At 38.2% G+C, this 26,441-nt stretch overlaps 1 protein-coding gene across 2 annotated transcripts in view; it reads left to right on the top strand.

Annotated features, from left to right (window-relative positions):
• ROS1 (ROS proto-oncogene 1, receptor tyrosine kinase) overlaps positions 1-26,441 on the top strand; it is a 111,439-nt gene that overhangs the window by 14,562 nt on the left and 70,436 nt on the right. For both annotated transcript variants that reach the window (XM_014781190.2, XM_087443754.1), the window contains exons 5-17: positions 1,037-1,097; positions 7,268-7,416; positions 8,087-8,225; positions 11,030-11,231; positions 11,886-11,962; positions 13,430-13,552; positions 13,713-13,897; positions 14,653-14,750; positions 18,158-18,654; positions 20,022-20,234; positions 20,972-21,082; positions 22,121-22,299; positions 24,194-24,385. In XM_014781190.2, the coding sequence (XP_014636676.2) occupies positions 1,037-1,097; positions 7,268-7,416; positions 8,087-8,225; positions 11,030-11,231; positions 11,886-11,962; positions 13,430-13,552; positions 13,713-13,897; positions 14,653-14,750; positions 18,158-18,654; positions 20,022-20,234; positions 20,972-21,082; positions 22,121-22,299; positions 24,194-24,385 (2,226 nt within the window). The remainder of the gene's footprint in view (positions 1-1,036; positions 1,098-7,267; positions 7,417-8,086; positions 8,226-11,029; positions 11,232-11,885; positions 11,963-13,429; positions 13,553-13,712; positions 13,898-14,652; positions 14,751-18,157; positions 18,655-20,021; positions 20,235-20,971; positions 21,083-22,120; positions 22,300-24,193; positions 24,386-26,441) is intronic.

The following is a 26,441-nucleotide window of genomic DNA, read 5'->3' as shown; positions in this document are numbered from 1 at the left end:
AAACAATAGCATGTTGTTTTAGGTATTATCATTATAAATTGAATGAGAGCAGGAAGATTGATCATGATTGCATTGTAGTTTTACAATGTGTGTCTTTTCTCCAAGGTTTTTTTTTTTTCTGTAACTAATGTTAATGCATCTGTTAAGAGTTGCAGGAGATTTGTGTCTCAGTCATCAAAATGTTTACTGTGTTTTCACTTAATGAGATAAAATGTTGATCATCACTAGGTTTCTGTAGACCTTAAAATTTAACATTGGTATTAAGATATCCACTAAAATATTCAGTTACTATAAAGTTTATAGTCAGTTTTTGCTTTTTCAAGGAAGGCATGGATATATGAAATAAATAGTCATCACTTCAGGCTAGAGTTTTAGATTATTAGCTCGCTAAACCTTTGACTAAGATGGCAAACAGAATTGCATTGTTGAGCTCAGTGTCTTTTCAGACTGGGGAGTGTCACCCATTAGAAGGTTATGAAATCAACTTAGTAAATAAACAGTCACAATAAACAAAATGAAATAGAATAGAATAGAATAGAATAGAATAGAATAGAATAGAATAGAATAGATCAGAACATATAAGATTGCACCACAGGTATGGGATTTCTTTTTGGGATGAAAATGCTCTCAAGTTAGATTGTAGTGATGATTGCACAATTCTGTGAGTATACTAAAAACCACTGAACTGTGTGCTTTAAATGGGTGGTTTTTATTGTATGTGAAATATATCTCAATAAAACTGTTAAAAAAGAAAAAAAAAGTAAGTACTCTTTCAAGAATCTTTTTTTTCCCCAACATGTATGTGTGTACTGAGTTGTTTTGTTAAATGTATTTGGAATTTGGGACAGGGTCAAAAAGTTTGAAAGGTGCTGTTCTAATCCTACTAGCAAATGGGGACTTTAAATATTACAGTTGAAATAATTGATATACAGGTACACCTATATATCAGGCATGCAGATTTCAAAATTTAATGGAAGCTTATCAGCGAAAGCAGTAGAAAGGCTGCACTGACTGGCATGCCACCTGTCTTCCCTAGCGAGAATCCTGTGAGGTCGGCTGCAGCAGTGCTGAAGGTGCATATGAAGAGGAAGTGCTAGGTAAGCAGACACATGCAACTCTTATTGAAAGTAATCTACAAAGCTCTGGAGGCCTGTGCTTGTGTAAGGACAATGAGCCATCTGTAAAATATCTAGACTTCTATATCTCAATATGATCTGTCTGTCATTACCTATCTATCTATCTATCCATCCATCCATCTATCATCTATCTATCTATCTATCTATCTATCTATCTATCTATCTATCTATCTATCTCAACAATTTCAAATGTTGAAGCCATTTTGATAGTCAGAGACTCAGCGAGACGCTTCTTTCAGAGCAAAACAGAAGAAACACAGCACATGACTGATGTTTAGAACTTGAAATTTTGTCCTCAGTTTGGTAAATGCCATCACTTCTATCTTAATGAGGGACAAATGTGAATCCTGAGCCAACTTGATGTCAGGAAATGCCACTGTTTTAATGAACTGAAAGTATAGCAATATTTTATTTAATGTGCATTTTATGATTGAGCTAACACTTATTCAATAGAATAGTTACTATAGGGATGACTCCCTACAAGACTCTGGGAAATTTGCAAAATGGATAGAAGCTATGTTTTTCAGTGGTAGAATCTGAGTAAGTAAGGAACTTGGCTGTCCATGTCTCCAGCTTCCTCTGCCTGATTTCAGAGCAAATTGCGTGTGTCTAAGTGGTTTAACCTAGTGTCTTAGTTATCTAGTGGTTTCTGAAGGACCAATGCTTTGATAAGTCTTAGCCTCGATGTTAGAAACTATCTTCCAGAATTCCCCGGGGTCTCCTCCCACTGAGAAATAGACAGTTCCCTCCAGACTGAGAGGTGATTGGCTCTGAAGTTGCAGTCCTTTGTTCAATGGCTTGCTCCTTGCTCTCAGAGGCTGATGGGATTTGGAAGGAGGATCTTGCCTTGCTGTCTTGATTTGCCTCTGCCCTTTAGTGTCCCACGAAAGACCTATTTCTGTGGAGAGGTAGTGATATTACATTTTTTTTTCCTTTTGTGTAGTGGGAGTTAGCTCTGGATAAAATGTACATTCTGTGGTTTCCAAACTGTGCACGAAGATGCCCCAGGGCATCACATCTACCTCGCAGGGAGGCATGGGCATTTTAAATATTGAGGGAAACCCAGAGATAGTCAACATCTGTAGGACACTGCTGGAACCAATAGCTGGAGGTAGTTCACAGTGTAAACAATGGATTGCACTACATTCCTTTCTATGACATCATATCTTTGCAATGCTGGGTTTTTTGGTGATTGCCGTGACAAAAAGCAAGTACCATGAGAAACTCAGTGTGGAAGAGGAAATGAGGATGGTGGTGCCCAACCTGATTACAATATTGGGGAAGTTCTGCAGTGCCCACTAGACAGAGATCCCATTGGTGTGCAATTATTTTTATTTAAGGATGAAATAAATATATAATTCTGTCTTTTATGTGTCTTTTTTTCCAAACATCTACTAAGTTGTTAGGACATGCCTACTTATTAAGTTATAATACTTATTTTTTTTTTTTTTTTAAAGATTTTATTTATTTTATTTTTTCCCCCCAAAGCCCCAGTGGATAGCCGTGTGTCGTAGCTGCACATCCTTCTAGTTGCTGCATGTGGGACTCGGCCTCAGGATGAACGGAGAAGTGGTGCCTCGATGCGCACCCGGGATCCGAACCCAGGCCGCCAGCATCGCAGCGCGCGCACTTAACCACCAAGCCACAGGGCCGGCCCTTAAGTTATAATACTTAATAAATGGAACTGTTAGGTAATTCTTTTGGTCCAGGGAGTCATGAAAAAATTACTGAGAAACTAAAGATGCCAGAGCTGAGAAAATTTGGGAAACTTTTATTTACGTCCTTTTCTTTCTTTTTTTTTTTAATGAGGAAGATCAGCCCTGAGCTAACATCTGCTTCCAATCCTCCTCTTTTTTTGCTGAGGAAGACTGGCCCTGGGCTAACATCTGTGCCCATCTTCCTCTACTTTATATGGGACGCCACCACAGCATGGCTTAACAAGTGGTGCGTCAGTGCACGCCTGGGATCCGAACCTGCGAACTCCCGGCCACTGCAGCGGAGCACGAGCACTTAACAACTGTGCCACCAGGCCGGCCCCTATTTACATCCTTTTCTTATAATCTAAAATTATACTACCAACTTTATACAATTCTGTTAGAATACATGTGTAATCAGTGCTTTATTTTAAATTTCTCATTGGCTCTGGATCAATGTCCATGCACCACTAACAAATGAGATGTACCAAGTCTAAATAAAGACATTTGTGCTTACAGATCATATCATTAGTTTGTTATAACGAATCATTTTGCCCACGCACCTGAGACTTTGTTTGTCTCTAACATACCTGGTACCTTGTCCATTTATCTGTGGGCCTGCTATTTTTCTATTTTAGATACTCTCCATGTTGCTTTTCCACATGGTAGGGAATGATAATAGCTAATAACATTTTATTGAAATAAAAATAGCTCTTATGTATCATTCATTTATGACTCATTAATTTATAAGTATGTAATTTAAGGTAATTAAATAATTCTAAGTAACTTATATGTGTTAGCTCTTTTTGTAGTTGGAGGTATAAATACTATTATTATCCCCATTTTACAAATGAGTAAAATGAGGTACAAAGTGTAAATATTTGCTGGGGGCTGCATAGCTAATAAGGGATGTAACTTGAATTTTAACCCAGCTATCTGATTCCAAAGCCTTTTCTTATTCTCTCTGCCATGTACTCAAAGTAGTAGGTAGCTCAGTTCAGCTTCTCTTTCTCATTTGGTTCACTCTTGTCTTGATATTTTAGAATAAACCTACTTTACCTCTGTTTTTCCATGTGCATCACCATGGCTTTGAAACATATATCTATATTTAGCTATGAAATTTACATTTACTTGTACTTACATAACTCTGATCCCTTCTGCTCAGTTCTCAACTTATATCTTTTCTGAAGCCTCCTGGTTCTTCTTCCTTGCTCTGCTGACAACTCCATCATTGGACTCCTCTTCAAGGTATCCAATAGCATATTTGCATCCCTGTCATTAAGCATCTTACATCATAAAAGAGGGGAAAAGTGGAACTGTGTTTTGCTTGTATGTTATAATTAGCCAAAAATGAACCAAAAATAGAAGAATCAGCAGAGAAGGGTTGTGCTAAGCCTCCCTGTGGGCTAGACCCTCAGATGACAATGGCCTTATTTTTTTCTGGGTCACAGAGTATTTTAATAGTATGGACTTTAATTCATTCAGATTCAGTGTCTATAGTAATCAGAATTGTGTCAATTTTTCTTTTCACCAGAAAGAGTGAGGTCATGGGAATTTGTATTTAACCATTTTAAGCTCCTTACAAAATTTACCATTTTTCTCAATCAGAGTAGTGATTCTTTTTCTATAAAAGAGAGCTTATCCTCTAAGATCAGGGACAAGGCAACGATGCCTGCTTTTGCTAATTCTGTTCAGCTTAGTACTGGAAGTCCTAGCCAGAGCAATTAGGCAAGAAAAAGGCATCCAAATTTGATGGATCCTATAAAAGGCATCCAAATTTGAAAGGAGTACGGAAAATTATCTTTGTTTGCAGATGATATGATCGTATATGCAGAAAACCCTAAAGATATCACAAAGAAATCTGTTAGAACTAATAAACAAATTCAGGCTAGGAGTGGGATACAAAGTCAACACTCAAAAATCAACTGCATTTCTACACATTGATGATGAACAATCTGAAAAGATTAAAAAAGCAATTATGTTTACAATAGCATCAAAAAGAATAAAATACTTAGGACTTATCAAGGAGGTGAAAGACTTGTAAAATGAAAACTACAAAACATTTCTGAAACAAATTGAAGAAAACATAAATAAATGGAAACACATCCCCTATTCATGGACCGAAAGACTTAATATTGTTAAGATGTCATACTACCAAAGTGATCTACAGATTTAAAGCTATCCCTATCAAAATTCCAAAGATGATTTTTGCAGAAATAGAAAGATCCATCCTAAAATTTATATGGAATCTTAAGGGCACCCAAATCCTGAAAAGAAGAACAAAGCTGGAAGACTCACACTCTGATTTCAAACCTACTACAAAGCTATAGTACTCAAAACAGTGTGGTACTGGTATAAAGACAGATAAATAGATCAATGGACTAGAATAGAGAGTCTGGAAATAAATCGTTACATGTATGGTTAAATGATTTTCATCAAGGGTGCCAAGACCATTCAATGGAGAAAAGACAGTCTTTTAAATAATTTGTGCTAGGAAAACTGGATATCAGCATGCAAAATAATGAAGTTAGACCCTTATATCATATCATATACAAAAATTAACTCAAAGTGAATCCATGACCTAAATGTAAGACCTAAAACTATAAAACTCTTAGAAGAAAACATAGGGCTGAAGCTTCACAACATTGAATTTGGCAGTGATTTCTTGCATATGACACCAAAGGCACAGGCAACAGAAGAAAAATAGACAAATTGGACTTCATGAGAATAAAAAAATTTTATGCATCGAAAGACACTACCAACAGAATAAAAAGGCAATCAATAGAAAGGGAGAAAATATTTGCAAATCCTATATCTGATAAGGGATTAATATCCGGAATATATATAGAGTACTCTTAAAACTCAACAACGAAAAAACCAATCAATCCCAATCAAAAATGGGCAAAGGGCTTGAACAGACATTTCTCCAAAGAAGATACATAAATGGCCATCAAGCCCATGAAAAGATGTTCAACATCACTAATCATTAGGGAAATGCAAATCAAAACTACAATGAAATTCCACCTCACACCCACCAGTTTAGCAACTATAAAAAAACGTGTTGATGAGGATGTGTAGAAATTGGAACCCTATGCACTGTTGGTAAGAATGTAAAATGGTATAGCCACCGTGGAAAACAGTATGATGGTTCCTCAAAAAATTAAAGATAGAATTACCATATGGTTCAGCAATTTCACTTGTGGGTATATACTCAAAAGAATTGAAAGCAGAGTCTTGAAGAGATATTTGTACACCCATGTTATATACCCATATTGAATTCAGAATAGCTGAAACATGGAAGCAACCCAAGTGTCCGTTCATGGATGAAGGGATAAGCAAAATGTGATATATACATACAAAGGAATGTTATTCAGCCTTAAAAAGGAAGGAAATTCTGACATGTGCTACAACGTTGATAAAGATAAGGACATTTTGCCAAGTGAAATAAGCCAGTCACAAAAAGACAAATACTGTTTGATTCCCCTTATATGAGGTACGTAGAGTAGCCAAAATTATAGAGCTAGAAAGTGGAATGGTGGTTGCCATGGGCTAGAGGGAGGGGGAGATGGGGAATTATTGTTTAATGGGTAGAGTTTCAGTTTTGCAAGATGAAGAGTTCTGGAGATTGATGGTGGTGATGGTTGCACATTATAAATGTATTTAATACCACTGAGCTGTATGCTTAAAAATGGTTAAGATAGTAAATTTTATGTCATGTATATCTTAGCACAGTAAAACTTACTGAAAAAAAGGAAGGTGAAGCATTAAATTAGTCACAATTTTGGAAAATAGAAAAAGTAAAGTAAAATAATTTCATCCCAATGGTACATACCATACAGAATTCAGCCCCTCATACAGAGCCTGGCAAGTAGCATCAATAAACATGAGCTTCCAATTGTAATGTCGCTAATGTTTAGACCTCGTGAAATATTTTACAATACAAAACAGCTGAATTTAGAATCCTTTGGAGTAAAGACAATTACTTGCACATATAAAAATAAATTGTTGACAAAATGGGCAATAACAGCAGAATTATAGTGTAAAATTTCAAAAATGTCTTGAGATACATGCCCTTGACAAGGGATGGTTCTGTTGTACCCCAGACATGCCCTTGGCACCCACCCTGCTTCCCTGTACAGAAGTGGTATTGCAAGAGAAATCTAGACAGTCTCAGAACACTCCATGTGTTCTTGCCTATAAAAAAAAGACTATCTTCAAAGATAACAGTGAGTTCTATGGGGAGAAAAACTGCCAGACTGACTGATTTTTAACAATAAACCAGTTGACTATGTCCCAGTTATTGTCCAAGTATTGTTCATATTGTGGCAGGAGGTAGTGGTAGCAAGAGAATGCTGAGAGCACTGGATGCAACAGGCACATTCTCTCCTGCCTTGACAGACAGGGTGCCTGGTGAATGAAATCTTGTCTTCTCCCCAGAAAATACAGACTTCCCCACTGCACCCTTTGCTTCTTCCATCGGAAGCCATGATGTGACATTACGATGGAAATCTGCCAACATCTCTGGAGTGAAATACATCATTCAGTGGAAATATGCACAACTTCCTGGAAGCTGGACTTACACGGAGGTATGAAAACCTGCCTATGTACCTAAACACGAACTTTTTTTTTGTTATTAGATGTGCCAAATTACTATATATGAGTATAGGTGTAAAGACATTCTAGAGAAGATTCAAGCATTAAATGAGTGGTTGGATTAGATGAACTTTAGTCTCTGCTCCTCTGTAACATACTAATGCTAAACCCCTCATTTTTGAGGAAAATAGATTATTGGACATATATTTATTTCTTCAGCACAGCATCATATAACCAGCTACTCATATCATTGATTGTTATTTTCCCATCCTGTTTAAAATGATTCCACTAGGATGGAGGGCAGGGAGGTCATCCAGGACCGTCCTGTTAGGAAAGCTTGAGGAAATTCAGAGAAAAATAGTTCCAAGACACCAAGTATACTACATAGCAAAATGAAAGTAAAGCCTTGAGGTAAATGCCAAAGAATTGAATCCATAATTTTGCAATTTTGAAGCAGGAAAGCATTTCTGTGTGAATTGTGCAGACTGACATTCTGGATGCCTCGGCTCTAAGCTCCAGCCTCCCTTTCATCTGGTCTGGCAGGCTCTGGGTCACCCCATATCCGAAAGGCCATCCATCTTCTGCAAACTGATCTGTGCTCCTGAGTCACAGCGTACGGTGGTGATTCTGCAAATGCTGATGATGGGTCTCTCATTGATCTAGGCCGTGTCCAAGCTCTCATACGCGGTGGAGCTGCTACATCCCTTCACTGCGTATGTTTTTCGAGTGGTTTGGATCTTCACAGCCCAGCTGCAACTGTATTCGCCCCCAAGCCCCACTTACAGGACTCACCCTTCCGGAGGTACGGTGTGCACACGTTTCTTACGAAATAAGGAGATTATTCCAAAGCTTTGGTTTAGTTCGTTTTTATTTTAAACAATGAAATAAATGTATTCCTTCATTAATTGATCCATTCAGCAATTATGTACCTGACTGTGTGCTAAGTAGTGTACTAGGTGCTCGCCATATCTCTGTGATCCAACAAAAAGCCCTGCTCTGGTGGGGCTCACATTTTGGTGGAGGACAAATACTCTAAGCAGTGAACATAATAAATAAGGCAAGTATTTGTAAGTGGAAAAGTGCCGTGCGCTATGGTAAGAGGAACATTCTGAGCAAGGTCTATCCTTTAGGGGCTTGGAAATGGGCGGTGGGGGGGAGGGAGGGTCAGGTTGCAGTAAAAATCAGGTGGTCAGAATAAGCCTCAATAAGCAGTTAGGAGTTATGGAAGGTTTTAAAGCGGAGGAGTAATTGCTACACGTGCTCCTTAGAAAGATAATTTTGGCAGCATGCGTAGAATGGAATGAGGGAATGAGCGAGTTTAGAAAGTACGGGGTAGAGAGACCAGCTGGGAGGTTTTTATAATACTTCAACATTTTATCAGAGATGATGTAAAAAAGTAGTACATATATTGGAGCATTTTCTGCTTTCTTCTTTTGAAGATGCGACTTCTATACCAGGAAAAGGATTCAAGCCTAGAGCCTTTTAGGGAGGTGAATGTCTGGGGCAGACCCTCAGGGAGAGTTGTCTGGTGCCCTCAACCTCAGAGTTAGTTGAGGGGACCTGGGAGGACTTGCTCCAGGCCAGATGGTAGCTGTCCTCACCCCTTAGTTCTGGAACTTGAGCTGTGTGCAGAGACCCTCAGATTGAACTAGGCCTTGGACCTAAGCATAGCTGGACAGCTGATGAAGTTGGTTGGGGCATTTCCCCTTCCCTGAATAGTGCCCTCTTCTTGCTTATCAGATTTTAGGGTATGTGTGGTCACCTCTGCTGATTTATAACCTGACCATCCTTAGAACATCAGGTCAGACACTGGCCTCGGGCCATGTTTGAAATGTTCCAGATCAGAGTAGAATACATGGATCCTTCTTTGTTCAAAGCAATGCCTCGTGTACTCCAACAGTGCTGGAACATTTTCCAGGGCTGGAGAGACACCATGGTCCAGGGCCCACAGCTAATCAAATCAAAATAATGAAGAAAGCAAATTTTTCTTTCCATTTCTAGGCCTTTCTCCTGATTATACAAGCCCACATACCTTCCAAGTGTTCCAGATCTTGTACTAGGTGTTCTTTCCATGGATAGCATCTCATGCCTCAATTCTTTCACTTTTCTAGTCACCTCAAAACTTATAAAGTTGTCTGTTTTGTGTTCCATTGCCTCATGGTTCTGTTCTCCTTTAGCTATGGGAAATATATAATTTTAGATGGTATTATTGCCTTTTAATTGGAGCCCTTGTGAAGATAATTTCTTAACCAAGTGGAATGGCTTTTAGGCAAATGCCTCGCCTAACCTGACCAGCCTTTCAGGGAATATTTTTGTGGGGGAGATTTGGACAATAATCACAGCTCACCATGTAGGTGGCATCTAACTTGCTTGAAGCGGAGCAGATCATGTCTGGGCGTTGACCCTAATGAGTTAGGATTTTTGAGATCCTGATTCTAATTCAGTGGAAGATGACTCCTACTTCCCTGTTCACCAAGGTGACTGGATGGAGCAGAGGAGTGATGCAATGATGATTGTGTTTGCCAAAGATGAGTCTGAGAGGCGACAGGAACTGTAAGAGAGAAAGACTGAGAGATGAGTTAAGAGCCCAAAGATGAGTCTGAGAGGCGACAGGAACTGTAAGAGAGAAAGACTGAGAGATGAGTTAAGAGCCTTTAAAAAAACTCATCAGTGTGAGGGCTGAACTGTCTAATTTCTCCCAACTCTAATGAGTCAGGGGTGATGTGGAGCATCTGCCAAAAGTGTTCAGAGGGAGAGAAGTCTACTCAAGAGCAAAGTGAATCAAAGTATGTCTTTCTCTGGAAAGAGGAAATGAGAGTGTGATTTCAGGGGTTGGGAGGTATGAAAAGTAGGTGGAGACACAGGTGGAAGACAGGCTGTTAGATCATGTGTTTTCCTTTCTGTTCTTTGCCACTCAGGTAGCTTCTAAAGTCTATGAGTGAATGCTTAATTAATTGATGTGTGCTTTTTTAATCCTTTGCAAAGGAAAGAGTGCTGCTAATGCGCAATTAACCTGGATCCCAAGGGACCTTGGGAGCTGGGGGAAGGAAGGTATAGTCTGAGTCAGCAGAGCTGATGCCAACAAAAGTGGAGCAGACTGTTCTAATCAGGCTTATTATCTGAACCCCTATCTTTAGCTGGAACTGCTCAGGCCACAGCACTCTAGCGAGTGAAAAGGCCCCAGGACTGCCTTCTTTCAACTCCTGTTAATCATTGACTCCAGCTTTGTTACTGATTCTCTTCTCTTTCCTAAGCTGGTTCCATCCCACGTTTCAATTCATTTAGGTCTCTGGAGATTTTTGACAACTTTTTTTTTTAGAGCACTTATCCTGTTTGTATACTTCCACATTTAATTTTATTTCACAAATTAGAAGTGAGGAAAATAACATTCAAAAGAGCCATTTAGGAAAGCAGCTAACTGGTATCATTGAGGGATTAAGAGTTTCTTCTCATAAATATCTTACCACTTTCTCTCTATCACTTATTTTGAATATTAATAAAAATATTTCATTTATGCTCTTTCCAAAAAACAACAAATTTTCCTGTCCTATTTACATTTTTCCCTGTACGTTTTTCTGCTCACTATGCCTCGATTATCTCTTCCAGTTCCTGAAACTGCTCCTCTCATTAGAAACATTGAGACCTCAAGTCCTGACACTGTGGAAGTCAGCTGGGCTCCACCTCAATTCCCAGGTGGACCTATTTTGGGTTATAACTTAAGGCTGATCAGCAAAAATCAAAAATTAGATTCAGGGACACAGAGAACCAGTTTCCAGTTTTATTCCACTCTGCCAAATACCACCTACAGGTAAGAATTAAGTGGTGCAAGGGAAGTGTAACCAGCGTGGCTGCAGGCATGATAATTATTTAAGAAATATGGCTGAAAAATAGTTTAACTGTATTTTGAGAAGTCCCACTGACTTTGTGCTGTTGGCTTAAAGTTATTGTGGTTTTCCACAAGTTTGTATGTTTCTTAGATTACACCATCCTAAGCAAAAACTTTCTCAAATATTTCTATTATATTCAGAGGATCCTTATAAATATAGGCTAATAAAGACATCATAAACAGCATGAATATCATTTCTTCATTTAATCCAACATGAAAAAAGTAAGGAGGTGAGATTCTGTTAATGGTATTTTTTTATTAACCATTAGGGGGATTATTTTATTATTGTTAGCTTTCCTAGGATTTACTAAGACCTCTTTAAATTAGGGTAGGAATGGGGGTCACGCAGATAGCAGAGTTCAGTTTTTGACCTCAGTGACCCTGAACTGCTCTATGGGGAATACAAACAAGGATGTGATTGATGGTCGTTTTAGTGCTCAGCATTGGCACCAAGTAACTAGATACGTGCTTTGCCACATTGTCCTTTAAATAGAAACGTTATTGCTCTTTCTATTTTTATCTCATGTTCACACCATGCCATGTGAAACCCATCTCTCTAATTTGTTTTTGGAATAGGTTTTTTATTGCAGCAGTAAATGAAGTTGGTGAGGGGCCGGAAGCAGAATCTAGTATTACCACTTCGTCCCCAGCAGGTACGGCCCAAGGATGCCCCTTCTGTTTCATGGGAACTGAGGGGTGGCGAGGGTGGGTTCAGATCTTAGAGGTCCTGGGTCATCTGGTATTCCTCAAGACCCCACCTTTTTGCCCAGATGAACACTGTCTTTTGGGTACTTCATAAGTTTTCGATTTTAAGTGAATCCCAATATTTGATAAATAGAAGTTAAATTGTGAGATCGAAGGTTTTCACATCAGAATTTAGGACTCTGAAAATTAGAATAAAAAAATTTAGGGATTTAAAAAATATGGCCTCAAACAAATCTTTGATTTCAGTAGAAATGACTAGTGAGAATGACTTGCATTTACATACTTAGGGGGTCCATATAACCTTTCTGCCCTAACCCCCATTTTATATTATGCATCGTCATTTAATACATATCAGATGTCTTTTTCTTCCAGTCTCCTTAAGGTTTTTAAATATATCTGGAAGTAATAATTTACATTTTACCATAGTGAATATTCAAGCTACCAAATTCGCTTTTGTTGTTATTCTGTAAGTACCATATTTTTGGCTTTGGCATTTTAACTATTGCTCTGAGAAATTGAATACTTACTGCCTGATGCCTATGTGGGCAAAATAATAAATGAAAACGCTTTCTAAGAAGCCCCGAAATATTTTGGGCAAACTAGCAAAAGAGTTTTTGAATAACACCCAAATATTCCAAATGCTGGGTCTCTCTTTTCTATTTTCACTAGAATTTGCTGATTTCAACATCCCTTACCCCAATATGCCAGTGGGTATGGAATGTTATCTATCACCAGCTTTTAGTTTTTTTTGGCTGTTACTAGACTCTAAGAAAGGAGAGGTATTTTTGTTATGTAAGAAGCATCCAGAGGGCAAGTTCTATATAGAGGAGGCTGAAGGTTTTTGTTACTGTGATTATTGCATAACATTTATTAATTGCCCTAAAAGTGTTCATCAATGCACATGGCATCAGTCTCCAATGGAACAGGACATCTAGCAGAGTTCTGCAGACCTCAAATTCTATTCCTCTAAGGACTTTTCTCCTGCCTCAAAGGGAGAGATAATTGAAGACAAAACAGAGACAACCAATGTCTGTCTATACGTGTGTGTTTGTAACAACCCGCTCTGGCCCGGGCTGGACCACCCCCACCATGCAGTCAAATTCTCATGGCTGAGGATAATGAGCTGAGTTCCTGCTGGGGCAAGGCTGTTGAGAACGGTGATACCCCATGTGATGTTATTTGGAGGGCATTAGGGGCACATACACATAAATTCTCCTTGATTGACACTCTACTTCTTACCCCAATCATAGAATAGTGTCACTTATGCTGCAGCCGAAATGCCCCAGTGCCTTCAGAGAGAAGCTAGCAAGGCTCTTTCAAGTGCCAGTCCCCTTGCTTTGAAGGGTGATCTTGAACTTTTTTTGTGTTGATGTGCATATGGTTGGTCTATCTGTCTCTAAATCATGTTGTTTCAGTTCAAGAAGAGGAACAGTGGCTCTTTTTATCCAGAAAAACTTCTCTAAGAAAGAGATCTTTAAAACATTTAGTAGATGAAGCACATTGCCTTCAGTCAGGTGCTACACGCCATAATATTACAGGTCAGTATAAAAGAGAGAAATGTTAGTGTAAAAAGAAAGATCCAGGTTGACTTCCATTTTACTCTCTTTATTAAAAATTAAAGAAATAAATTCTCCTTCTTGTAAGTTTTTTGTCTGGTTGTTGTAAAATAACACACATATATCTGCATGGCTCTTCTAGGAATATCAGTTCATGGCCACCAGCAAGTTGTTTACTTCTCTGAAGGAACTCGCATATGGGTGAAGAAGGTTGCCAACATGTCTGATGTGTCTGACCTGAGAATTTTTTACAGAGGTTCAGGATTAATTTCTTCCATCTCTGTAGATTGGCTTTATCAGAGAATGTATTTCATCATGGATGAACTGGTTAGTCTGAGAATTTCAAGTGAATAACTAGATATTGATACTCATATGTGTATCTTGGTATATTTACAAGTAAACACAATTCTTTCTTTCATTCCATAAGTACTTATTGAGTATTTACTATGTTTTAGACACTAGGTTAGCAAGGAATCATAGATCTAGTCTATAGGAGGGTCTAGACCATACCTAGTGCTAGTCCTGATCTACCATTAAATCATCTCTATGATTTTTCAGAGCCATGAGTTCATACGGATGATAATTCACCTTCCGTAAGATAGTGGAGGTAGCTGTGTTATCGCTAGGTGAGACTGCCAGTCGTGATCAAGGTCAGCTGCAAGTATTTTAAGTTATTTCATGACCAGAGGTCACTTTACTAGGTCCTCTGAAAATAAAGTATTACTGAAATCTCTGAGAAGACACAGTCTTAATGCGTTTCAAATTTCCTTCTTTGAAAGGGACAGTCTTATTGCAATCACTATGCCTGGAAACCCATAAGCTTGGACCTGGCTTAAATATTAAAAATAGTTGAGTGCCTCCACAGCCACGAAAATGGTCCTTGTATTTCATTGATGTTAGTAGGATATAAACTCATTAGGATATAGGTTATAAAACTGACTTTTAAGGGCTTTGTTATGTTTTCGAAAAGTGCTCAGTGATTAGCATAATTCTAAGCCCAGAACAGATGCTCAAGAAATACTTGTTGGCCAAATTGAATATAGACAGACACTAATCCTACTGATGTATTTTTGATCCTCTAGGTATGTGTCTGTGATTTAGAGAACTGCTCAAACATTGAGGAAATTACTCCTCCCTCAATTATGGCACCTCAAAAAATTGTGGTTGATTCCTACAATGGGTAAGTGTTGGCCTTTTAAATATGAATTCTATTCCATTGGCAAGAACCTTTGGGAAACTTGCTTGCTAATGAAACATTATAGTACCAGATGAGCCAATCTATGTATCTTATTTCAAATTTAATTAAAACCAGGCAAAGTTTTCATTTTATGGAGCCAAGAGGAAATATCTTTCAAACTTGATCCAACTTTCTTTCAAAGTTAACATCTAACAACTTCTCTACTTAAGTAGTTTTTCTTCTCTCCTTCACAGTGAAATATGGGTATACTTGAAAGACCTCTTGTCTAGGACCCAGGGGCCTGGATTCTAGCCCTGGATTTGTCACCATTTTGGGGCACGACTCCGGGTCTCCTTGCCCCCTCAATGCTCCCTGTGAGAAGCCCTCCAGCCTCTGTTTTCTCCTTTCATCACATGGTTTCTTTTACTGAGCAATTCAGCAGCAGTTCATTTCTCTGGTCTGGTTCTCACAACTATCAAGAGGCTGGTTTAGCGAGAACACTGCTAGCAACCACCTAGGAGACAGGAATTGATGGTTAATAACAAGTAAAAATTTTCCTTTACAAATAACTATTTTTCCCCTTGCCACAAATGAAATGGACACGTTTTAGCTTAGTTGTGCTGCTAAATTGCAGTAGGACCTGGAGCAAGTAACATCATTTATTTCATCCATCTATATGGGGAAGACAATAATACCCAATTGGGTTATTTTGAAGATGAAATGAGGTATTCACCGTGAAAGTGTTGTGTGATCTCCAAATGCACATAAAAGAGAAGGATGAAAACATGGAAAGTTATTTTAGAGTTATGATTTATTAAATATGACCAGATAATTACAGGTTAGTAACTAATAAGCAAGGCCAAAGTTTGTAAGATTAAACTTTTTTCTTTACTATAGGAATAAAGTTTTTTTATTTTTATAATTTTATTTATTTATTTATTTTCCCCCAAAGCCCCAGTAGATAGTTGTATGTCATAGCTGCACATCCTTCTAGTTGCTGTATGTGGGACGTGGCCTCAGCATGGCTGCAGTAATGGTGCGTCAGTGCGCGCCCGGGATCTGAACCCGGGCTGCCAGCAGCGGAGCGCACACATTTAACCACTAAGCCATGGGGCCAGCCCCAAGTTGTTTTTGTTTTTAACGAAAAAAATATAGTCCATAACCCTTTTTATTTTTCACGGATTGATCTTCTTGAAAAACGATTGCTCATTATTGATTTAAAATCAAGCTTTTCTATTCATATTCATTCATAATTTACTAGATATTTATTTTACCATCTTAGGTTTGAAGGAATTACTGAATTATAGAATATTTTTTTAAAAACCCTGTGATGTAGAGCAAGTCCTTTGGACTCTCTGGATCTTATTTTCCTCATTTATAAAAGTCTAAATATCCCATGAAATGTAATTTTGTTGCTGGTAATTACACAAAATGACTCATTCTGAAGATAATGAACTTCACCCACTAAATCAGTTACTCAAAGTGCGTCTCATTGAGGTCTTTGGTGGCTCTTTTTTCTGTGACGATAAAATTGATTTGTGCTTAGATTTTGAAATGTGACTAGAAATGATAATGATAATTAATAGTTATTGGGCACTTAATATATGCTTCTAAGTGCATTACTTCCAGTAATTCATTTAATCCTTGTTCAACTCTGTAAAGCAGATACTCTCATTATCCTGATTTTATAGATGAGGAAATTGAAGCAAAGTTTGATTTAGTAACTGCCCAAGATCACGCAGCTATTTCGTGATGGAACCAGTATTTGACTTTCTACTCCAGGGCCTGTCATCTAATCATCTCCCTATACAATGACAATCAGATAATTTTTAGCAACATTTTGTATGTAGTATTTCTAAAGAATTCCAGATGTGTGAAGTAGTTTATTCTCCTGACATTAAAAATGGTTTCCTTTATGCTGTTATTTTGCACCATTGAATTATTCACTCGCTGAGTCTGTACTTATTATAAACCTCTACCCCTTCTCCCCCAACTCCTGCTTCTTCCTCCTCTCACCTCCATCCTTTTCCCCCCACACCCATGCTCTCCTTAGCTTTCTTCTCTTTTTCTTTCCCCTCCAAAGTGGTGATGAGGGTTGAAGACATGCACTACCCTCTGCTTCAGTATAAGGATTGTAATCTTCACCCCAGAACTTTTTCCTTTTATCTACTCTGAAATTCCTCCAAATTCCCTTAATTATTTTGAATTTGGGAAAGAAAAGGAGGAAGTTAAAAGCCAAGTTATTTCTGCTATTTTTTTTAAAGTTATTTCTTCTTTCTGCCTTCCACAACCTTTCCTTAAGAAAAAGAACATAGTTTCATATCTCAACATGGTGTTTATACATCAGGATATTATTCTAGCACAGAAGTCTTGAGCATATTGATAAGGATTTGGAACAGTCATCAAGGAGAACAAGAGCTGGAGTGAATAGGACAAGGAAATGATTTGACAGTTGCGAGGAAAGATTAGAATCCTGCCAATCCATGGGGTTGTGATGAGAAAGATTTACTAAGCAAAAGTGTACTTTTGTTAGCATCTGTCTCCATGATCATGAATTCTAAATTAGCTACATCCAAATTAATAGTTTTATGTTTTAGTTAAAATTCTGTTTACAGATTTGATTTATCAATGAAATATTTGGGCGGTGTTTTCTTTCTCATTATTAAAAATTCACCTGCATCATTATCATGATATTGGGCTTCAAATTAGATATTTTTTCAAAATTCTTCATTGGCTTCTTTCTCCTGATTGCTGGGTGGTCCTTCCCAGCTGTTTTGTTCACTTGTGGGGTATTTCTTCATGATTTGTGAAATGGTATTGCCTCACTCAATTGTAAATACTATTTGAAAAAAGCTCAGTCTACTAAAAATGCAAAGCAGTTTTACTAGATGTTTATAGCAAAATAATAACGGTGCAGTTTAAAAAAGAAACGGTTTAAATGTTTTTGCCTTCTTCCATTGTATCATTCACAACACAAGGGAAAATTTATTAGCAGAATTAGACTTAAGAATTTGTGTATTTTGGAGAAAAGTGTTTCGTAATAAATAACATGTTCAGCCATGTAATGTTTATATAATATGCTTTCTTTTAAGAGTAGACGTCATTAGAATATCTTTAAACACCCTTTCTGTTCTTAAACTTGGTGATTCCTTAAAAAGTCACGTATAATAATTAGAAGACTAAACATTATAAATGAGGCTGAAATTTTCCGATGTTCCAAGTTCTACCTTAAATGAGAAGAACATATCCTTAGTAAATACCTTTACCCTTTGCACCTTGGGAAACCCTGTACTTATTGACTCTGGAGACATATGGTTCTGATTGCACAACGGGATAAAGCCGTGGACTGAGGAGGTTAGTCATCCACCCTCGAATTGAGTCACATCAGGCTTCTTTTTTTCCTCTGTCAGGTATGTCTTTTATCTCCTGAGAGACGGCATTTATAGAGCAGATCTTCCAATGCCATCTGGTCACGACTCGGAAGCCATGCGTATTGTGGAGAGTTGCACATTAAAGGACTTTGCAGTAAAGCCACAGTCCAAGCGAATCATTTACTTCAATGACACCGCCCAGGGCTTCATGTCAACATTTCTGGATGGCTCTGCTTCCCATCTTGTCCTCCCTCATGTCCCCTTTGCTGATGTGAAGAGCTTTGCTTGTGAAAACAATGACTTCCTTGTCACAGATGGCAAGACCGTTTTCCAACAGGACTTTTTGTCTTTTAATGAGTTCATCGTGGGATGTGACCTGAGTCACATAGAAGAGTTTGGGTTTGGTAACTTGGTTATCTCTGGCTCGTACACTCAGCTGCACCCCCTGCCGGGCCGCCCACAGCAGCTCTCGGTGCTGTTTGGCTCCCACCAGGCCCTTGTTCAGTGGAAGCCTCCTGCCCTCGCCATAGGAGCCAGTGAGTGCCCTCTCCCCACCGTGGTCACTGGCCCCTCTGGAAGGAGAGGAAAGCTTTAACTTCTTGATGTGACTTAATTTTGAGAGCCCATATGTGATTATTCAGTCATCAACCAGGAGTACTTATCTCCAAAAAAAAGTGTTTATACCTTTGCTCTGCATTTATTAGGTTTGCGTTAGGAGGATCTCTATATTTCCCACCTATATCCCAATAGAATGTTTTGAACGTTTGTTCAGTGTCTACTAGGATCCAGCCACTGGTATTCCAGTCTGAGTGAATATATTAGCCAGGCAGATAGAGCGTTGGGGTTGAGATTTTGTACCCATGGAGATCTTGCATGAATTTGAGCAACTCTCGAAACCTCTCTGAACTTGAACTGCCATCTCTGGAGAGGCAGCATGTGTGCTGGGCCAGCAGGTGGGCTCTGGAGCCAGCCTGCATGGATTCAAAGACTAGTCTTGCCTTTTATTAGCAGAATGACCTTGGGCAAGTTACTTAACCCCTTCGTGCATTGTTTTCCACTACTGGAAAATGAGAATGTTAATTACATCTTTCTATGGGATTGTCATACAGATTAAATTAAGATGCATAAGTAGAACACTTAGAACAGTATCCAGCACAGAAGTAGGCAAACTTTTTCTGAAAAGGAAGGACCAGATAGTAAATATTTTCAGCTTTGTGTGTTATGTGGTCTCTCTCATAGCTACTCGGCTCTGCTATTGTAGTGTGTAAACAGCCATAGATAATATGTAAATGAGTAACTATGGCTGTGTTCTGGTACAACTTTATTTATAAAAACAGGAAGTGGGCCAGATTTGGCCTGTGGGCTCTAGTTTGCCAATTCCTGGTCCCCCAGATTATTTAGCAAACATGGGCTATTTTTTACTTTAAGACTAAGTTAATTATGCCTGTTTGCTGTATATCTCAAAGATGCCTGAAAATGAATACGCAATATTTTTTTGTATTGTTTAGGCTTCTAGGAGGAAGGTGCTATACAAACACTGGGAATTATGTTAGAGATTCATCACTAAGCATTTCTTTATTAGGAGTATGGTTACACCTGGTGGTGTAATAGAGCATCCTTGACAATTCCACGCAGCCAATCATGCACCTTTGACTGAGGAACTGTATCCTCTAATTTGTTGGGAATGACGGTTCCTTCGATGGGGCAAAATGAGTGGCCTGGGTGGAATGGGCACTGTCCTAGTCATATCATCAAATTAACCTTGATGATTAGTGAGGTGACAGGTATTATTGCCCAATTACCTTCCTATTCAAGGTGAGGCTGTAGACAAATTTACTGACAATCCTGTTTGCCCTTTCTGATGTCATCCTGGGCAGTGATATTGTTTAACTCTTCTGATTAGGCCCTTCCGCTTGGCAGAACTGGACATATGAGGTGAAAATGTCAACCCAAGACTTGCCTGAAATCACTCATGTTTTCTCTAACATCAGTGGGACCATGCTTAATGTACCTGAGCTGCAGAGTGCTACGAAATACAAGGTTTCTGTGAGAGCAAGTTCTCCCAAGGGGCCAGGCCCTTGGTCAGAGCCCTCGGTGGGTACTACCCTGGTGCCAGGTGAGAAACTGTTCTTGATTTAGGGAGTGATTCTGACTGAAAAGTCTTACTCCCTGTGTCCTTTGAAATTCCTCACCTCCAATTGGTAAAGAAATTGGAATGAGGGTTCCTTGACCTCTTGAGTATGTGTTTATTATCTGAGATTAGGATAGCAAACAGAGAGCACTGTGTGATATTTAATTTAAGTTTCTAACCTGCTGTTTTAAACTTTCCAAGATATTTTTGAGGAAACAATATAATTTTCTTCTTCTTCATGGCTTTCTTCTTTCTCATGGTTTATTAAGCCATAATAATAATGAACTCTGAAGGTTGTGGTGAGAGAAGTTGAGGGGCTGTGAATTATGCTGAGTTCCATCCTCTTGGCTGAAAAGAAATGAGAAGATAATGGTACTGTTTATACTGCTGTTGTTATCACAATTGCTTCTGGGTGCTCTGAATGGGATCATGGCAACAAATAGCCAAAGCGAAAAAAAAAAAAAATTCTGTCGTAGCCATGTGGTCACATCACCACACATTTCTCTTCACATACAATTTGAATATTTACATAAAAATCAGAAAGTATGTTTAATAAGATAGATAATTCCATTAAGCAGATACAATTACTCATATCCTTCCATGTTTTTTTTCCAGATTTTGATATTCTTTTACTTTATAAAGGAAATCTTAGAGTATAAGATGTGAACCTAAAAAAATATGCTTTTTGTGATATTTCCTTCAATTTCTGTTTTCCCAAACAGCTACAGAACCACCATTTATCATGGCTGTGAAAGAAGATGGGCTTTGGAGCAAACCATTAAATAGCTTTGGCCCAGGAGAATTCTTATCCTCTGATATCGGAAATGTGTCAGGTAAACGCCAAGTCTTTGTACACTTGGATGGCAGGTTTTTACTCATAAGACTTCCTAAGCTAGTCAATAAATCAAAAAAATTGAGTGTTTTGGTATTAGATCAATAGTGAAAGGAAAAAATATTGACTGAACTATATTGCCCATGATACTATTAAGAAAATGTCTGTTCTCGAGTAGGAAAGCTATTTATTATTTCACACACTGTGAGGTTATTTATTGATTTATGCCCATTTCAGGAAGGCTTTCATATGTTTCTCATGTATTTCAATCCATCAATGTTGTCTCACAGTAACAGCTTATCTGTTCCACTAAGACAGCTATACTTAAGTAATTTATTATAAGTTTGCTATGAGACAGGAGCACAGAATGGCTGCATGAAGTTCTAAATAAAGTGTAAGAAAGAATTTTGTGACAACGAGGATTATTAAGTAGTGAATGGGTAATTTTGCCTGGAAGTCATTAGAATGAAGAAAAGTCTTCATTCTAGGATGGTATAATGGTGATCTTGCCTGAAGATGGCATCTTCTATATTCATCTAATTATTTGATCTATTTGCTTGGCCATTAAAAGTACAGCAGCATTTCTGACCAACACAGGAGCTGGACTTAGGAGGTAGCGTGGTACTAATGGAAAGAATGATGCTTTGGAGTTGCCTTGAATCGGGGCTCTCCCTCTTTTCGTCTGTGAGACCTTGGGCAGAATAATCTCACTGAGTCTCCAGTTTGCCGTGTCAAAAATGGGTATAATTCCTACTTCGTAGCTTTGTTTTAAGAGTTAAGTGAGATATGTAAAAGTGCCCAGGACAATGTTTGGCAAAGAAGAGATGGGCAATGAATATTAGCTCCCCTCTCTAGTTCCAGGGGTTAAGACTTTGGGGTAGCATTATTGAAATATTCCTGTCAGGTCGCTGAAGTTCTAGTGAATATCTATGTTAGTATATGCTTTAAAATTACATTGAGGCGCATGTGTGATGTGTCGACTCGCCATGTTTATGGCATCCATGAAAAAATAACTGCTACCAATTCCCTTTGTTTTGAGACATGGACTGGTATAACAACAGCCTCTACTACAGCGACATCAAAGGCGACATTTACGTGTGGCTGCTGAATGGGACAGATGTCTCAGAGAATTACCACCTTCCCAACATTGCGGGAGCAGGGGCTTTAGCTTTTGAGTGGCTGGGTCACTTTCTCTACTGGGCTGGAAAGACGTATGTGGTAAGTTAAAACCTGGCATTCTGGATGTTCTAGAACAATGCCAACCCACTTCAGTGACTTGAATGTCATGTCCATGATTTTTGTCATACTTGTGTACCACCCATGCTATATTTTATTTGCTATTTGTCTCTAAACCTACTCACTCTTTTATTAAAATGCATTTATGTGTAAAGGAAATTTTATATCACTATTTGATATACTAATTATATATTTTCAATAATATCTTAAAATAAATATATTAAATTGTTCACCCGTGATGAGTCAGTGTCCTGGAGGAAGATGGCACACTCCAAAGGCCTGATTAAAAGAAACTAAGTGCAGGGATTATTTTCAAAGGTGTAGACAGGGCTAAGGAAAATGAGCAAAGGATGGTGAAGCATGCCCTGGGCTAGCAAGTGTGGGAAGATATTACGACCTCCAGGCGTAAAGGGGCAAGAAAGGGAAGGACCTAGTCAGGGCTGTAGCTTTAGGACAGTTGCTGACATGAAACTTAGCTACTGTCAAAACATACGGTCTGGCACAGAGCGATCTTGGGGAAGAAGTACCCCAATCCCTCTTTCCTTCTGGCCTCTGATCTTCTGCCAGGGCGTCCACTGGCTGAACCTCACTGGAAGGCAGAGAACAAGGGAGCTCAGTTGATGCAATCCGTAGACGTCAGCCTCCGGGGGCACAGAATAGGGTGGAAAGTGGACCTGGAGGCAAAATGAAGATATCCTGTTTATTTATGTAGTGGTACACTTTGAAGAGAAGGATGGTTAATGATGAGAACCCTGGTCTGACAGATCAAGAAATATGGTACTAAAATCATTTTCTAATCAAGAGGGTGCTTGTTGTACATTCATTTATTCATTCAACAATTATTTATCTGTTACCAATGTGTTTAGAGCCTTGAGAATAAACATAGTAGGGAACATAAAGAGTAAATAGTAGACATGTCCCTGCTCTTCTTTTAAAAAAATCAGCTTTATTGAGATATAGTTCACATAACATAAAATTCACCCTTTTATTGTGTAAAATGCAGTGGTTTTTAGTATGTTCAGTGTTGTGCAACCGTCACAACTTGCCCCTGCTCTTTTGATGAGATAAAAATACATACATGAAATAACAGAAGAAGCATACAAAGCAATGCATTTAGAGGCAAAGCACTATGGTACAGTCTGAATTCATAAGTGCCAATGACATGTAGGCAGAATGTAGTTGAAGGGGATTAATCAGAGAATGTTCCCTAAAATGGGTTAGTTTGAAAATAGTTTTGAAGGAGAAAGTGGAAGAGTGGATATAAAACTGGTTTCAAATATTTGCTCTGTCTCTTATATTTGCTCTGTTTAACTCCAGGAAAAAATTGCTTAACTTCTTTGAACCCAGTTTACTTGTGAAAAAGTAGGGAATAGAAATCCTTTATAGGCTTAATATGAGGGTTTCAAGAGCTAATATTTTAAGGAAAAAAAATACAGTGTCTGGCACATAACAGGTACTCAATAATGGCAATAATTAATATTAGGGAAATATACTGATAGAGGAGCAAGGAGAGGTGTCATCATTGATCAGGGTATATACATCTTCCTTGGGAGTCCAATCAAATACGTTCTTACTCAACAGTGTTTCTACTGTCTGGATGCGTTATTAGGAAGAGCAAGTATATTAACTGAAAATAAATTTAGCTCCCTTCTCTTTAGAGACATGAAAAGAGATAAGCTCCATGAGGGCAGGTACCATGACTGTTTGCTATGTTTCCAAGGCTTAGCACACTACCCAGCACATGGTGCCAATAAATATTTGTGGTTGAATGGATGAATGGATGAATGCAGCAATTTACTAATGATTGCAATAGACTATTCAGGAATAATGATGTCATTTGAAAATCATTAACTGACTGTATGACTATGTTTTGTAGATACAAAGGCAGTCTGTGTTGACAGGACACACAGACATCGTGACTCATGTGAAGTTGTTGGTGAATGACATGGTGGTGGATTCAGTTGGTGGATATCTCTACTGGACCACACTATACTCAGTTGAGAGCACCAGGCTAAATGGGGAAAGTTCGCTTGTACTACAGGCACAGCCTTGGTTTTCTGGGAAAAAGGTGACAAATTAAAAATAAGATCTGATCATTTAATAATACTAAATAGTGTTATTGTATAGTTATGATAATACCATTTCTGCTTATTGTGAGTAGTTAAGGTATACTCTGAAAGGAAATACTGTTGCAGTAAGATCTTAGTATAACCAAAATTTATCTAAGTCTTATTTGATTGTCATAATTGATTAAATGAAAATATAGTATGGAGATTTTTAGAGTTTGCTTTATCTTGAATGGACTTACACTCAAAAGATCTTAATTTCTGACTGTATTTATATTCTGCAGGAATTCTATTGGATATTTTAGAGCTTCTTTTGAGTGGTGATTAGGTATTTTCTTATTTTCAATCAGTTTTAGGTACTGACTGCTCTAAAAGCTGTGTGAACCCCTAGGCAAGTTCTTTGACTTCTTTGTCTAGGTTTCCTTATCTGAAAAATAGGAATATGAACAATTGTCCCACCTCTTAGGGTTGTGTGAAGATTAAATAAGATACTTTATGGGAAGTACTGAGAATGGTTCCAGGCACATGGTAACTGCACATTAATTAAGCTCTTATTATTGTAATTCAATCTGAAAAACATATCTGATATAGGAATGTTTTTTTTTTGTTTTTTTGTTTTTTTGTGTGAGGAGGATTGGCCCTGAGCTAACATCTGCCAATCCTCCTCTTTTGGCTGAGGAAGACTGGCCTGGGCTAACATCCATGCCCATCTTCCTCTACTTTATATGGGACGCCGCCACAGCATGGCTCGACAAGCGGTCTGTCGATGCGCGCCCGGGATCCGAACTGGCGAATCCCGGGCCGCCGCAGGACAGCACGCGCACTTAACCACTTGCGCCACTGGGCCGGCCCCAGGAATGTTTCTAAAACAAATGTTGTTACTTCCTCAACTTCTAGAAATAATATTTATTTTTCTTGATCCTGTTTAGCTATACTCTAGCTGTCCATCTAAATTTCTGAATTTTGTTTTTTCTGATCATAATAGTAATATATGTTTACTGTAGGAAATTTAGAAATTATAGAAAAATATGAAGAAGAAATAAATCATTCATACTATTTCTACCTAGGATATTCCTTAATTTTTTCTTAATTTTTTTAGTCTTTTTTTTTCTGTTGATTGAGATAAAATATACATAATACAGGTATACCAGATCATTTATAAACAAACAAATTGTTGAGTCACTTGATGCTGAATTCCATAGGCTATATGGGTAATAATTCCTAACATATTTAAAGAGACCTGATTTGCATGTACTGATTATAACACAGATGTTTAAAAGCAGTAGAAATTTGCATACCATATTCAGAAATTAATCATTCCTGTCAAGTAATGAAAATCCCTGATTCTATTTTGGAGCCACTTGAGTCTGAATATAAAGAAAGTATATTTTTTATGTCTCAAATATAAATGCTAGGGGAAAGCACTTTCATTTTGGTAAAAGTATATTAAAGATAATATTATCTCAGGAGTAACTTCCTCTCCATCCCTAAGGCTTTGTCAGTAATCTCCCCACTGCCCTGATCTGGTGGTTTGAGATATTTCCACTCAAGAGAGTTCTGGAGTGACCCTGGGGACTTTTCCATAAATGAGTGAAGTCATTAGATTTCTCAGCATATGTGGGGAAATACACTTTTCCTTAAATTCCCACTCCAAATCCTCTCACAGGCTGGCAAGTGGTGTTGCTGCTTGTGCAAATTTGTGTTCCAGTTCTGTGGGTTGATGTCTTATCCATCTGCCTCCATTAATGCTAGTGGGTGTTTTGAATGTAACACGTTTTGCACTGAGTGAAGCTCTCCGTCTCACTGTCATTCCTTTATATGTCACTCACAGACTTATCATGAAGTCATAAGATACTTAGTAATCACCAGGTATAATAAACTACAGGCTGCCAATTATTTGTAGAAAGACTTATGGCATTTGTGTGATGAAAAGGGAGAATGAAGTGAGATACTCGTCTCAAGTGAAAAGATATTTTTTACAACATCTGATGGGTCAGGCTCATAGTATATAGTACATTTTACCACAAGACTAATCTTCAAGGTTTTAGTTTAGACCAA

Source organism: Ceratotherium simum, chromosome 19 (genome assembly GCF_057802395.1).
Source record: "Ceratotherium simum simum isolate JZ-2026a chromosome 19, ASM5780239v1, whole genome shotgun sequence".
Lineage (NCBI taxonomy): Eukaryota > Metazoa > Chordata > Mammalia > Perissodactyla > Rhinocerotidae > Ceratotherium > Ceratotherium simum.
This window is presented reverse-complemented; position numbering and strand designations above follow the sequence as displayed.